Consider the following 15408-nt stretch of genomic DNA (forward strand, 5'->3'; position numbering starts at 1 on the left):
ATCCCATGAATTTTGGTATATTTATTTCCATTTTCATTTGTCTCATTTTTTCTTTCGAGTTCTTTGACCCACTGGTTGTTCAGTATGTTGCTTAATTGCCACGTATTTGTGAAATCTTCAGGTTTCTTCTTGTTTTGTGGCCTAACATATGATATATCCTGGAAAATGTTCCATGTGTGCTTGAGAAGAATTTGTATTCTGTTGCTTTTGGAAGGAATGTCCTGTATAGTCTGTTAAGTCCATCTGCTGTTACATGTTAAGGTGAATTCTTTCTTACTGATAATCTGTTTGAATGATCTATCCTTTTATGAAAGTAAGGTACTAACATCCCCTATTATTATTGTTTTGTTGTCTATTCTCCCTTGGTTCTGTTAGTATTTGCTTTATATATTTAGGAGCACCATGGCTTTATTTGCACATTTTCTTTTTCATGTGTCCTGGAGATATTTCCATTTTAAACATCTTGATTTCCCTCATTTTTGTTTGTATAACCCACAGCATAGCTTTATCACAGTTTTTATAGTCATTTCCTTATTGATGGACATCTGTCGGGATTTAGTTGAAAACTCATTAAATTTATGGATCAGTTGACAATTTACAATATTCAAGACTTCCTATTCAGGAACAAGTAACATCTATCCATCTACTGAATACTTGTCTAATTTTCTTTGTAAAGATCTTGTACGTACTCCATCATCCACTTCACTTTCCTGACAAGTAACATGTAGATGAATAAGCACACTTACTCAGATGTGCAAAAACTGACTTCAGTTGTATTAAATGGCTTCCCCGCTCTAATGGCAGAAGTGGGGAGAACAAATTCACCACAAAGGAACTTTTTATTTTCTGGGATTTACACTTCCCTTTGGTTCAATATTTGATCAAATTAAAGTTCAAACTCCTGTCAAGCTGTTTCTCTCTTCAGAACCTTCTCCCCCCATTTTCTTTATCAAGTTGGGAGCCAGTGCAGGGAGGGGGCTCTTTCTTTCAGTCTCCTGGGTTTTCATTAGTTATTCATCCTGTCACCTGTTACTGAATGTCCTGCCTAATTAATCCAACCCTTATACCAGCATGTCCTAACTGTCTCCACAGGATGACTGGGATCATGTACCCCAAGGTTTCCTCATCCCAACAGCCTCTACTACTCCCATTAATTAGGAAGTTTTCCCAGGAGCTTACACCCTGCGTCTGCTAGCTATGCAACATCTCTCTATACATTTCCAGCCTCCTATATACCCTACTGTTTTCAAGCCAGTGGAACATTAAGTTTCTATTAGTGAACTCACATACCACATACAAACGCTCCCTACCTGACTCCGCAGGCCCAGTACGCCACCTGTTGTCAAACGCTTCAATAGAAACTGCTATATCATGAACATACTGATCACAGCTAAGTCTCAGGGACTGTTATTACCATAAACAGCAGTAATTTTTTTCTGGAAGAAAGCCATAAAATGTAGCAATGGTTTGTAATATAGAAAATAACATATTTCCCTTAAAAAAGCCATTAGAAAATAATTCTGAGAGTTTAACTATAGGATACATAAGTTTAAAAAGTTATAAATGAGTACTGAAAAAAGTATAATAAACCTTTTATTTTCATAAACTATCTTAAAAAAAAAAACCCAAGTAGAACTGGAATTAACCTGTCGAAGACCTCTTAGCTTTCACACTAATAAAAGGACTAATAAGGACTCTCCTAACAGGAACCTACATCAAATGTTTACCATAATGCCGTATTTCCACCCTCTCACTCCAGATCAAAAATAAAGGAAAAGATTCATATTCATGAATAGATGGAAGCAGTAATTTCAGTAGAATAAAAATAAATCCAACAGACAACTGCAAAAAAAGCTATCTTGGTGAAAAAAAGCAGTAGTTGGCAACTGAAAACAGTTATTTCCCCAATAAGATACTATGCATCATAAAGCAACAGGACATTTCCCTACACATGAAAAGGTCTGAGTTATAGAAATGACACATTATTGCAATCCAACTTCACTTAGACAAGAAGCACACTAAACAAAATGATAAAACCTGTGTTGGTATAAAAATGCATGACAGAGATGTGACACAGAACTTGGTTCTTGTTCCTCAAAGTAAATCCTCTTGAAGCATCCCTTTCAGAAGCAGAATTTCTCTGGCTAGTAGACCCCCATCCAAACTCCAGGTAACAGGTGGAGGTACATAGTTTCTTTGGTTACTTTCAATAGCTCAATCTTCCAGCAAGTAGTTGGGGTTAACTACTAAGTAGGGATCTTCTTCATAGCTCTCACTTCCTTCTGTGGAGCCTTTCAATCCAGCTTGGGTGAGTTCAATTAGAACATGATCCTATGAAACACAAACATTTGTCCTGAGATGTCTAGCAGTACTGTAAGAATGCTCAGAAACACAGGACTTGACCCTCTCTTCTGAATGTTTGCTACCAACATTTTCTTTCATTTCCCCCTAGAAACTCTCAGAAAAAAGACTACACCTAAAAATACTTTATCAAGTTTCTGCTAAATCACCTTCCCATTAGGATATAGACCTTTTTATACAATAAGTCTCTTTTGAAAAATTAAGAAATATAAAAGATCAATAGACAGTATGATTTTAATCAGGTTTCCTAGTATATTACATCAAGTAGTTGTAAATATAACTTCAGAAAAGATAGAACGTAACATGAATTTTATGATCATGCAATTATATAAAATCTTCTGATAAGTATGTTTATCACACAGCTTTATCACTGATACAAGTGTTTAATTCACTTAATTCACTGATACTAGTGTTTAATTTCACTTTTAATTACTGGCCATTGAACTCTTTCATATATGAGCCATTCATAATTCAGTTAGAAATAGAATCTAAGGATAATTAACACGAAAATATTTCACTCTGATCCATTAGCTAATAATACAAAAAGGAGAACATGCCATGTGGCTTTCATATACTTGATGACAGATTTCAAGCCATGATGTGTCTATAAGTCAGTCTAATATGTCCACAAATGAGAACGCCTCCTACCCAAGGCCCACAAGGTGGAACTTAGGAAACAACAACTTGATCTTAAGAAGGTGGGAAAGTCCCACAGTATGAGCACTACGACTACTGAGAGAGGCTGGACACTTCTAAGCACTCACTCCATATGCTAACTTACTGTAAAAGGAAGCATTTAATCAGCACAGTACGAGTTTCCTAGTCTTTTGTAGTGAGTTAGCTCAGGCAGTGAGTCAAACTTAAAAAGGTAAGTCCAATTTAGATCAGTTACTTTCATGTGTCCCAGCATAGGTTTTCTTGTGTGGGCCATTTTATCTTACACTGATCCCAGGGCCACTAGGGAGGGAAGGGCTGGCCTGGTGCAAACACGTTGCTCACCACTAGATAGACAATTTTGAGCACATACCACCCTAGTTTGGCTTTATTTTTATACATTATTATTTATTAAATTTTGAATGGAATAGCTCTTCCCACTCCCCACTCCTAAAATACCTGTAATCGTAGACTCATCTATTTCTACAGGGAAATAGTTTTTCAGATAACAAACCTTTCTATGTGACACCTATAATATTTATATAGTGAGCACTATGAAGTGAACTGCAATCTATGCCATTTGAAGAGAAAAATCCAATCATTCAACAAATATTTGACCACTCTATGAGCTAGGTACCACTGTAAATCCTGGGGATATAGTGGTTAACAAAACAAAGTCCCTGTCCCCATGGTGCTTGCATGTTAATAAGAGAGACAGACTAAACACAAAGACTATACTGCCATACAATGATAAGCACTATGAAGAAACACAAAGTAGGGTAAGGGGGTGATAGCAAGGAAGAGGCTGCTGTGTTAACAGGCTAGGCAAGAACTTTGAGAAGGTAACATTTGAGCAGACATCAGAATGAGAAGGGATCTGGGGAAAGAGACAACAGACAAGTGCAAAGGCCTTCATGTTTTGTGTGTCTAAGGAAGAGTGACAAGGCCAGTGTCACTAAGCAGAATGGGCAAGAAGAGGCTATGTAAGAGGTGGACAAGGTAGGCAGGGACTTGCTTGTGTAGGGTTCTGCAGGCCACAGTACAGAGAATGGATTTTACTCTAAACCTGAGGGAAGGAAAGACTGGAAGGTAGGGCACTATGACAATTTGATTTGTTAAAGATCTGCCTGGTGCTGGGCAGAGAGCCAGTGCAAGGGGGGATAGTTGAGAGGTTCCTGTGGAAGTCCAAGCATGGAGGCTTGGGTAAATATAACAGTGGTGAGACAAGAACAGAGAATACTCATAAGGAATGCAGGGCTCACAGAATTTGCTGCTAAAATGAGAAGTTGTGAGGGGAAAGTAGAACCAAGGAATCAACAATAATTTCAAGGTGAATGGCCTAAAAAAATAGTAAATGAAACACTGCAGGGAAAAACTGTTTTGAACATAGTAAGTGTGAGGTGCCTACTAATTTACAGGTAGGCAGCTAGCTACATCCATTAGGAATTTAGAGGACAGGCAAGAGCTGGAAAAATAAATCTGGGGGCCACTGCAGATGGTTTTAAATTCATGCCACCAAATGAGATCACTTAGGTAATGAATGTAAATAGAAGAGAGGTCTGAGGACTAAGCATAGCACTTCATTTAAAAAGTGACAAGAGAAAGACATAGGAAGAGAAACTAAAAGGAAATAACTAGTGAGAAGGAGAAGACCCAGGAGAATATGGTGACTCAGAAGCCACGTGAACACAATATTTCCAGAAAGAGTGATCAGCTATGACAGGTGCTGCCAATAGGCTGAATACTGAAAATGATCAACTGATTTGAGTAGCAAGAATGTATGTATGCAATGGTCCTTTAATAGAGTAGGAGAATGAACTGACTAGGAAAAAGTAATAGCAGCAGGCAGTGCTACTGTGAGGTTGACAAGACAGAAGTAAAAAACTATCCACTTGAGATTTGTGGTCATGAATTTAAAATAAGAGTGGGCATATGGTTGTATGCTTTTCTCCAGATACTTTTAACTGCTTAGATATAGGTATAGTAAATGAATTAGATTTAGCCAAAGCTGGAGTTTCGCCAAGCAAGTAATATAAAAAGAGAATAAAGTTGAAAGCATAAGGAAAAACTGATTACAGGATAGACTGTAAGCTGGGTAATGGGGGAGGTAAGAACACGAGGAAGATAAAAAGCAGAAAATAGGTGACAGTGGTCAGGAAGGTTAAAGGTTTATGGTAAAGAGAGTGGAAAACAAAGCTTAAAAATACTCAAATAGGAAGACCTTAAATTCAACTTCCCAGCTTTAACCTAAGTTCTGCTTATTTTAGCAGAGAGAAATAAGTCAATTAATTGTTGTTAATTCTCTCTTGATAAACAACTCCTAATTCTGACTAGACCCTACTGATTCAAAATAAATGAACGTCTAATGAACCTACACAGATATGAGGCATGAACTCCCTCCCTCATTAATACTCCACCAAGCGTAGCTCTATACGTACATAGTGGGTGAGTCGATAAATGACTTTCTCTATGATTCTTTTTTTGTTTATCAGTTCCTCTTCAGAATCTATTTCTGACTCGATTTCTTTCAAGTACCAGTTAACAAGTTCACTTCTCTTTAATGCAGACTCATCATCTTCTGAAAAAATAAGTAAATAAAAAAGGATTAAATTATCCTTGTAGCAAACTAAGTAAATAAAAAAGGATTAAATTATCCTTGTAGCAAACTATTGCCAATTCTTTGATTTTGCAAACACAAGACAATGTAGTGATTAGATAATCATCAACCTGTCTTAAAGTACATCTGCTGAAATAGTCTCCAATGTTCCAGTGTAAGTCCAACATAACCTGCCATTTTATTTGAATTAAAGTATGCCATACTTTATCCTGAAGAGAAAAACCTAAAAAAACACATTATAAGAAACAAGTGTCCTAAAGCTATGAAGATTTCAAAGTATGGAGGTGTTTCTTTCACGTTCTTATGCTTCACCACCTATGACAATGTTTGTCAACAGCAATTGAAGGCATAAATTAGGAATGAAGTCATAGCAGGTAAAACTGCTGAAATATAACCGGTTCCTCTTTGGAAAGGGGAACACTGAGGTCAACCAAAGCATGAAATCCATAGGTGTTCACTCAAAATAAAAAAATTACCAATTTGTTCCAGCAAGGTCAATCCTTATTGACTGAACTATCTGCCCTTTAGAGTCCAAAGCAGAACTCTAAATTCACGAAAAAAGTTGGAACCTGGATTGTATTTTAACTATCATAGAAATAAAGAATAATAAAGGAAAACTCAATCCATTTAGTCTTGATTCTAGCCAATTGTTAATAAAATATAAATTCAAAATAGGAAAATTCTAGCTTTACTGATGATAATGCCTTTGAAGTTTTATTATGGCTGTACTCAAATTTCAGTGGTTTGTCCCAATGTTTTTAAGTAATTAACCTCCTTGGTTTTAAGTTTTGCTCCCTGTGCTAGGCTAGAAAACAGCTGTCTATCTGAAAACTGAGAATTAATAGTTTACTTGGCTGGGTGAACAGTGTCTTTTTTCTTTTTTTAGGGAAAGGAAGAAGACCTAGTAGAATTTATCTGTGGAACACAGACAGTGTCTGGGCACTAATCATATCTTTGCTTCATCAGTGGTTTGCTATGTTTAAAACTTAGCTGCATGAGAAGTAGAATGATGTGAACACAAGAACGTGTGAGCTCCCAAATCTTTTTATGCGAGAAGGGACGGACTAAAACCTGTCTGTCCTAGTGGCTTCTTTGCTGCTTCCTTTCTCCTTCCCACTGGTCCACAGTTCTCAAGGGAAAGAGGGTAGAACTAAAGGGCTCAAATCTTTAATAAGCTGAGACAGTTTCTGGTGTTCTTGTCCTTCATCAGTTAGGACACTGTGAAGAGACTGTCTGGAAGCCAGCATACTGAATTAGCCGATGGTTAATCACCAAATTGAAGTTTAAGTTCACTGCCTTGATTTCATCACTTTTCCTTCTGCCTTGTGGCTAGAGAAAACTTGGATAGCATGGTGAAGCAGTTAAAAATAAGAAGGGTACTAGTGTCCCGATATCACACTTCACCTATGGAGAAATGAGGATTTTACTTCATTCCTAGTCTGGAATGTACTGCTTTTTGAGTTTAAATACTTGTGTATGAAATATAAATATCCTAGGAGTCCATCCATTTTAAACAAAGCTGTTGTGAGGAACAGTGATTTTGCATCTGTAAAAACATGTTAAGTGCTTCTTTATATATTATCAGATCCCAAATTCTGCTTCACAAAACTAAAATAGGCCAAGGACACTAACAAGAATTATTCATAAACCTTTGACAACAAACTTGGGAAATGTCCAGGCTGCTAGATATGCTGACACTCCCTAGATTTTGTTTGCCAAAGTGAGCTTGTTTAACAATTTATCATCTCTTCTGACAAATGAATACAATCTTTAGCAATCAGAAGTGGCTTATGTGAATACAGCTTATGTAAACGACTCAGCACATGAGCAGCATTAGGTAGAGCCTCACCTTCTTCCATCTTTCTGAGGTGAAGTACGATAAGATTAGAGATTCGGCAGTATTCAGAGAAGCCCAGCCTTAAGGTGGCTTTTGGAACAGAGTCTTGGTTCATGTCTTCATTGTGGCTGTTGATTCCATTCACAGGAGCAGGGCTGTCAGCATGACCTAAGTGAAATATCAACTGTTTGAATCTTGTTTCTGTGCCTCCAACATTCCCCTATCAAATGTTTATAAATATACTACTTACATTTTAATACTAATTTCAAAAGAAGCAAACACTTATACTCAGTATTTAAACATTTTACAAACAAATTAGAAGCAAATTTACAAATGCTACTAGTGAAGTCAAAAACTAATTTGGAAGGAATGGGAAGAATGGGAGATAAAAAGATTTCATGATCTTAAATTGCATTTGCAGTATTATAAATTTTTAAATTTGGTGTCTGTCTCTTAATGTACTCAAGATAATGTTTTAATTCAAAAACAAAGTAACAATACAAATAAAGTCAGAAGAATTAAATCTACTATCCGCATTTTGGTGTTATTTTCTCAATCTTTCAAGCATATATATTTTGTATCAACTATTTAGTTGTATTTTAACTCACAAAGTTAATAAAATTCATTATCCATTTTCCACCGTTTTGCTACATAGACTTCATTACCATCAATAAGTGCAGACACCATGACATCTCAGAACATTTTGGTCCCTAATTCCAGAACAGTCATGAACAAACAACTCACCATTGATGCCATCTGGGCCCTCATCTACTTCCATCTGGGCATCTTCTTCTTGATCTAGATTAACATCAGGTGTTTCTACACGGATGATTGATTTATTCAGTAACCTGAAAGCTTCCTTTACATGTTTAGGCTGGACCTAAGCCAATCAAGATGAGGTAAATCAATAAGCCAGTCTTCTTGACATACCTAGAAGATTTTCTCTGTACAAAATTGCAGTGGCATTTTGGTTTTCTCATACTCTCCCTCTCACATACAGACATAAAATATGAGACAGCACCATAAATTCACAAGAATGGCTAAAAGGACCGACAATACTGAGTGTTAAGAATGTAGACAACTTTCATTCTCTGTTGTTGGGAATATAAATTGATATAACCATTATGGAAAACCATTTTTCAGTCTTTACCAAACTGAGCACATGTACAATCTATGACCCAACAACTCCATTCTTAGGCACACGTCGGACAGAAATGTACACGCACATACATCATATGAACCAAAAGATATGTACATCCCATTAAAAACCCATATTGGAAACTATCTATCTAAATGTTCATCAATAGAATGAGTCAATCATGGCGATACATTCACTCATAGTTACGTATCTGGGAGGGAAAAAAAGAGTTTGAAGACAACCTAACCAAACCATCAGGAGAAGTATGGTTAGAGTACATGGTCATGAAAAAAAAAAGTTATCCTCAGAGGAGGATAGTAGTGACTGTAAAAAAAAGCACAAAGAGAAGCTTTTGGAGGTGCTAGTAAGGAATGTTTGACTTCCTGATCTGGGTATAGGTTACATAGACATGTTCACTGAAAGTTAACTGAGCTGTACACTTGTGATTTATGCACTCTCTATGTATGATTTGCTTCAACAAAAAAATTTGCTTAGACACAGTATCAACCCAAAGAGGAACAAACCAAGGCACATAGTCATCAAATAGACAAAAATTAAGGATAAGGAGAAAATATTAAAATTAGCAAGAGAAAACAACAAATAACATACAAGGGAACTCCCATAAGGTTATCAGCTGATTTTTCAGCAGAAACCCTACAGGCCAGAAGGGAGAGACACGATATATTTAAAGTGATGAAAGGGGAAAACTTACAACCAAGAATACTCAATGCAGCAAGGCTCTCTTTCAGACTTGATGGAGAAATCAAAAGCGTTACAGATAAATAAAAGCTAAAATATTTCAGCACCACCAGACCAGCTTTACAGCAAATGTTAAAGGAACTTCTCTAGTCATCAAACCATAAGAAAAGAGAACAAAAAGAAGAGGAAGAAGAAGAAGAAGAAAAGACCTACAGACGATTGCTTTGGCAGTTCAGGATCTTTCATGGTTTCCATATAAAGTTTGGAATCGTTTGTTCTAGTTCTGTGAAAAATGTTGTGAGTACTTTGACAGGTTGCACTGGATCTGTAGATTGCTTTGGGTAGTACAGCAGAATGTATAGAACAATGTTGATTCTTCCAATCCAAGAGCACAAGATCTTTCCATTTCTTTGTATTATCTTCAATTTCCTTCATCAGTGTTTTACAGTTTTCAGAGTATATAGATAACTTCCTTGGTTAAGTTTATTTCCAGGTACTTTGGATGCAATGGAAATGTTTATGCCAGTTATAAAATTCTGGTTTTTGAAGTGGAAAAAAAAAGTGAATGAAGGGCTGCAAATGACAAAATATCCTTTCTTATGGGCGAGTTGTATTCCATTACATATATATGCTGCATCTTCTTTATCCATTCATCTACTGATGTGCACTTATAATGCTTCCATATCTTGACACTTATAAATAATGTTGCTGTTAACAGTGGGGTGTATGTATCTTTTGGAATTAATTCTTATTTTGTGGTTGGCTTTATTCCTTTGATAACTATGTAAGTTTAAAAAGCTAAAGCTCTAAATGTTCTTAGAAACAATGTACAGTACATATATGTAAATTTTTTAAATATGTGCAGTATATTGTGTATATGTATTTACATGCAATACATTGCATATGTGCAGTCAAACTGTAACAATTCTATCTAATAAAACTGAAAAATGAAAAAAAAACGCTTACTCAGAAGAAAAATGACATGTCAGTATTTTGGGGGGATTGCTTTAAGTTCTTGTATAAATAACCATCTAAATCTACTTCCTTCCTAACTAGCTGAGCCCCATAACAACAGATAACAACAGCATAGCAGCCTCTTTTTTTTTTTTTTTTAAATTCATTACCACCTGCGAGGAAAATTTAAGTCATTTGAAAACAGTCAACATCAATACATAGGCCAATGAAGTTACTGGTCTATAAAAATAAAGAAAGAATAGTTTGGAAACAGAACAATATCAAGTTCCATGAGGGAAAAATTAATAATCAAGGGCTGGCCTCAGATTTCCCCAAAGCAACAGTTAATGCCTGTTGGCAACAGGATACAGTAGAAAAATTCATAAGCAAAGTAAGTATGAGCAAGAGGTTGTAGATCAAGCCAAGCTATCTTTCAGGTAAAGGCTACAAATAAACCCTGTTGAACCCAATGGTCAGGTAATATTATTCTCATACTCATACTCATAAAGAACTTATCTTTTTTTTCAGTTTTAATATGCTTTTATTGAAGTACAGTGAGTTTACAATGTTGTGTAAAGAATTTATCTTTAAAACATTTTTTTTCATTGAACTCTTGAAAGGAGGCCAAATTTCAATCAGCTAAGAGATAAATTAGGAAATTATAATAAAATTATCTTCAATGAACCTTGCATATATTTAGCTACAAAACTAAGACTAAAACAAATGTGGGAATTAAGAGTGACAGAACACAATGTAAACAGTATATGCCCTAAACACAGAGGGATACAGGGAAATGCAATAGATGAGTAAATTTGCTGATTGCCTCTTACCTGTAATAGATGAAAGTCAAAAGATGATAAATCAAGTGATGGATAAGCATATTTGACTGCACAAGGGTAAACAGTAAAATATTATTTACTAAAATCAGGTGGTTGAGAGGGAAGGGAGGAGGAAAGAAGATGAAACACACTAGTTCTATCACTGCTTATAGTAGGGAAACAGTAGGAACCAAGGGTACAATATAAAGCTATAATAATAAAACTACTAAAATAAAATACAAACTTTGTGAATCTCAAAATTGCACATACAAGCAAAAGCAAAGAGACTACATAAAGAAAAGTCTTTTCAACTATGAAAAGAAAAGAAAAATCTCTCATACCAATAAATGGAAATGGGTTTAGGTTACATATTTTAAAAAGATTTTCTATTTGGGTCACAAAACAAAGCCCAACTCTATGCTTTATATAAGACACATAAATTTATTCAGAAATGGTGAAAAATTCCCTCAAAGTCTCTGCAAGGAACCAACCCTAACACCATCTTGATTTCAGACTTTTGGCCCCAAAACTGTGAGAGAATAAATTTGTATTTTTCAGTCACCTCCTCCCCCACCAAAAGAAAGAAATAGTGAAAAATATAAATTTAGCCAAAGGTATACCAAAGAAAGCAAGGTGGAGTTCAGGCCAAAAAGCATAAATGAGACAAAGCTAGAGGTTAAAAATCACAGTGAAAGTATATGTATCAGTTAATAGAAAACCAGTATTAGTAAAGTAGAAATTATAGGGGCTAAAAGGATAAATACAAAGAGACAGTAACTACATTATTGGTAGAGAAATAAAAAACTATTAACAGGAGGCTTTTACCTTTCAATCTGGAGAAGATACAGTAGATCAAGCCCTAAAGGTAACCCCTACTTCAGATATATATAAAATTATGTACATTGTGAACACAGACTAGGTCTTCCTTTAAAGTGCTCCCTGGAACATTTATGAAAATTGACACTGGGCTATAAAGAAAACAACCATAAAACCAAATCCCAAAAAAATAAAAACTAAATGAGAAACAGACATCATTTTCTAATCACAACGTAGTAAAATTAAAACGAGCAACCAAAAAACCCACATTCTACCTGGATATTTTAAACTCTGAAACAGCTCATAGAAGTGGTTACTTTTCTAGGAAAATGTAACTTACCAAAAGTGACCCAAGAAGGAACAGAAAATCTAAACAACACAGATTTCCATGGCAGAAATTAAGAACCATGCACCCAAACTGCATATACTAGACAGACACAGGGTTTTACTTGAAAATTCTTAACAATAAAATAGCACATCATTTTAATGCAGTAGAAAACCATTCTAGGATAGAAGAAAAAGGGAAAATCTTCCAAAAATTAAAATGAAATAATAGCCGTGGTACCAAAATAAAGATGGGAGAAACAAACAAGAACACGTGGAGACCAATGTCATTTATGAGTACTGTTTAAAAAATTCTAAGTAAACAGTAAATAGAAATCAAATGCATTAAAAAAAAGTGGGATTTACTCTAGGAAGGCTTGATATTAGAAAGTGTATTAATTTATTTTTTGTATTGATAGTACTAGGAGAAAAAAAATCATGATTAACTCTATAGACACCAAAAAGACACCTGGTTTAAAAAAAAATCAATCTTCTTGATAGAAACACTCAAGATAGGAATAATAAATGTTCCTATTGACATAAACATATTGTATCTCAGACATAGCCAATCAGGAACTAGAAAAAAAGGTCCAATGTCATAATTATTAGACACTGTATTGCAAAAGTAAAAGAAAATTAAATTAGTGATGAATATGGGAAAAGATTAGTTTAGTTTTCAGTTAAGAATGGAAAGAACATATCCCACTATATCATTTGCAAGTAAGAATGAAAACCTGGAAAATCAATAGATTCAACTGAAAAACTATTACAAACAGTAAAAGGTATCAGTATGGTACAGAACTAGCACATAGAAATCAGTAATTGATATATACAAGCAACAACCAGTTAAAAGATAATGGGAAAAAAGCGTACCTTGAAGATCAAGAAAAATTATATAATATCAAGAAATAAATTCAATAAGAAACACGCAAAAATCATATGAAGAAAAATTTAAAATCTATTGAGTGAAACAAAAGACATAAGTAGAAAGATAATGACATCTGTGGTAATCATCAGAACTGTTCACAAATGTCTGCTTTTTTCATTTTAAGTACCTGATAGGAAGGCACTTTTTTAACCACATGAACTTAAGTCATGGCTCTGTTAATTCCTCTGACAAATGAACTGTGAGCAGTAGTGCCATGTCATTTCTAGACAGAAGGCTAACACATGATATGTGGTTTACCACCTTTTCTCTGTCTTCTGTGATCATGGAAGCATATGTCAAGAAAAAGCCTTTACATCAGCCTGAATTTCTGAGTGATGTGAAGACAGCCTCTGGCTAACATAAACGGATATGAAGCATGTGCAAAAACTGCTTTAAACAGCTTAGATTTCTATAGCAACATAATCTATATTATAACTGCTATTATGTTTTCTCACATAGGAAAAATCATCATAAAGATGTCAATTCTCCATATCACCATATGAATTTAATGTGCTCTCAATATCAATAATTAAAAAAAACAAAAACTAAGCCACCTGGTTATTAAATTCACAACAGCCAAAGAGAACAATGCAGTGGAACTAGTTGTGCATTTAAAATATAAATCATCATTGATTAAAATATTGTGCTACTAATGCAAGAGGAGGCTGACAGATCAAAGGAACAGGAAAAAAAAATTTCAGAAAGAGATCCTAACACAAGAATTTAATATGTAATAAAAGCATACCAAACCAGTGTGGAAAAGATAGATTTTTCAATAAACGGTGTTGGAACAACCAGAAAGCCAGATTAAAAAAGAATCAAGTGATTCATACCTCACATCTTACAGCAGAATAAATACCAAATATTTTAAAGATTTAAATACAAACAATGAAACCATCTAAGTGTTTCAGGAAATTCTGAGAAAATTCTCTGATTAAATTTTAGAGTAGTGGAGGCCTTTCTAATAAGATAGTAAAAAATGAACGAAGAATATGAACATAAAAGGAGGTAGAAATGACTCTTAAATAAATGCAAAAACACTCAATTTTACTCAGAAAATGTATTTGTATGCACTATGTGTATATACGTGAGTGTATATTTATTTTCATATCATGTAAATTTGCTACCTATTAGGGGAAAAAAAGAAAAAAAGGAAAGAAAAATCTATTAGAGATTCTCCAAGACACATGTCAGTTCTGTGAAACTCACTTTAGGAAACATTACAATGAAAAAAAAAAAAGGTACAAAGGTTAGTATAGTTTTTAAGAATTCCCCTCCACCATGACCTATTCTTTCTCTGCAGATTCCACTATATTATTCCAGACAGATACCTTATGCTTTTTTAAAAAAAAACTGAAGTGTAGTTGATTTACAACGTTTCAGGAGTACAGCAAAGTCATTCAGTTATATATGTACATATATATAGTTTCAGATTCTTTTCCATTATATATTATTACAAGAAATTGAATATAGTTCCTTGTGTTATATACAGTGGGTCCTTGTTGCTTATTTATTTTATAGTAACGTGTATCTGTGAATCCCAAACTTCTTGCTTATCTTTCTACTGTCGTTTTCCATTTGGTAACCGTAGTTTCCTTTCTACGTCTGTGAGTCGATTTTTGATCTGTAAATAAGATTTGTATCTCTCTCTTTTTTTTTTAAGATTTCACATATAAGTGATATTACATGATATTTGTCTTTCTCTGACTTACTTCACTTAATATGATAATCTCTAGGCCTATCCATGTTGCTGCAAATGGCATTATTTCATTCTTTTTTATGGCTGAGTAATAGTCCATCACACAGACACACACAGACACACACAGACACAGTCTACATCATCTTTATCCAGTCATCTGTCAATAAACATTTACTTTGTTTTCATGTCTTGACTATTGTAAATGGTGCTGCTATGAACATTTTGGGGTACATGTGTCTTTTCAAATTTTGAGTTTTCTCTAGATATACACCCAGGAGTGGGACTGCTGGATCACAGGGTCAACCTAATTTTAGTTTTTTAAGGAACCCCCATACTAGATACCCATGCTCTTGCTAAACTTCCCACTTTCACTCTAAAAATGCCTATCAAAATTCTATATGTCAATGCTCAGTTTTAAATGTTGGCATCTCCCCAAACCTTCGTCCTTCTTAAGGAAAGAATTCATTGATCTCTATATTCTTTGCTGGTGACACTCTATCATAATATCCTTCCTTTCATACTTCACATGCTTAATTAAATATATATCTTGCTCCCACCAAATT

At 34.7% G+C, this 15408-nt stretch overlaps 1 protein-coding gene across 1 annotated transcript in view; it reads right to left on the reverse strand.

Moving 5' to 3' along the window:
- Nucleotides 1-820: 820 nt before the first annotated feature.
- MCM6 (minichromosome maintenance complex component 6) overlaps nt 821-15408 on the reverse strand; it is a 37468-nt gene continuing 22880 nt past the window's right edge. Inside the window, exons 14-17 of the mRNA XM_006196126.4 lie at nt 8214-8349; nt 7482-7637; nt 5454-5593; nt 821-2331 (exon numbers count right to left, since the gene is read on the reverse strand). Coding sequence (XP_006196188.2) covers nt 2215-2331; nt 5454-5593; nt 7482-7637; nt 8214-8349 — 549 coding nt within the window. The 3' untranslated portion in view covers nt 821-2214. The remainder of the gene's footprint in view (nt 2332-5453; nt 5594-7481; nt 7638-8213; nt 8350-15408) is intronic.

This window comes from Vicugna pacos, chromosome 5 (assembly GCF_048564905.1).
Source record: "Vicugna pacos chromosome 5, VicPac4, whole genome shotgun sequence".
Taxonomy (NCBI): Eukaryota; Metazoa; Chordata; class Mammalia; order Artiodactyla; family Camelidae; genus Vicugna; species Vicugna pacos.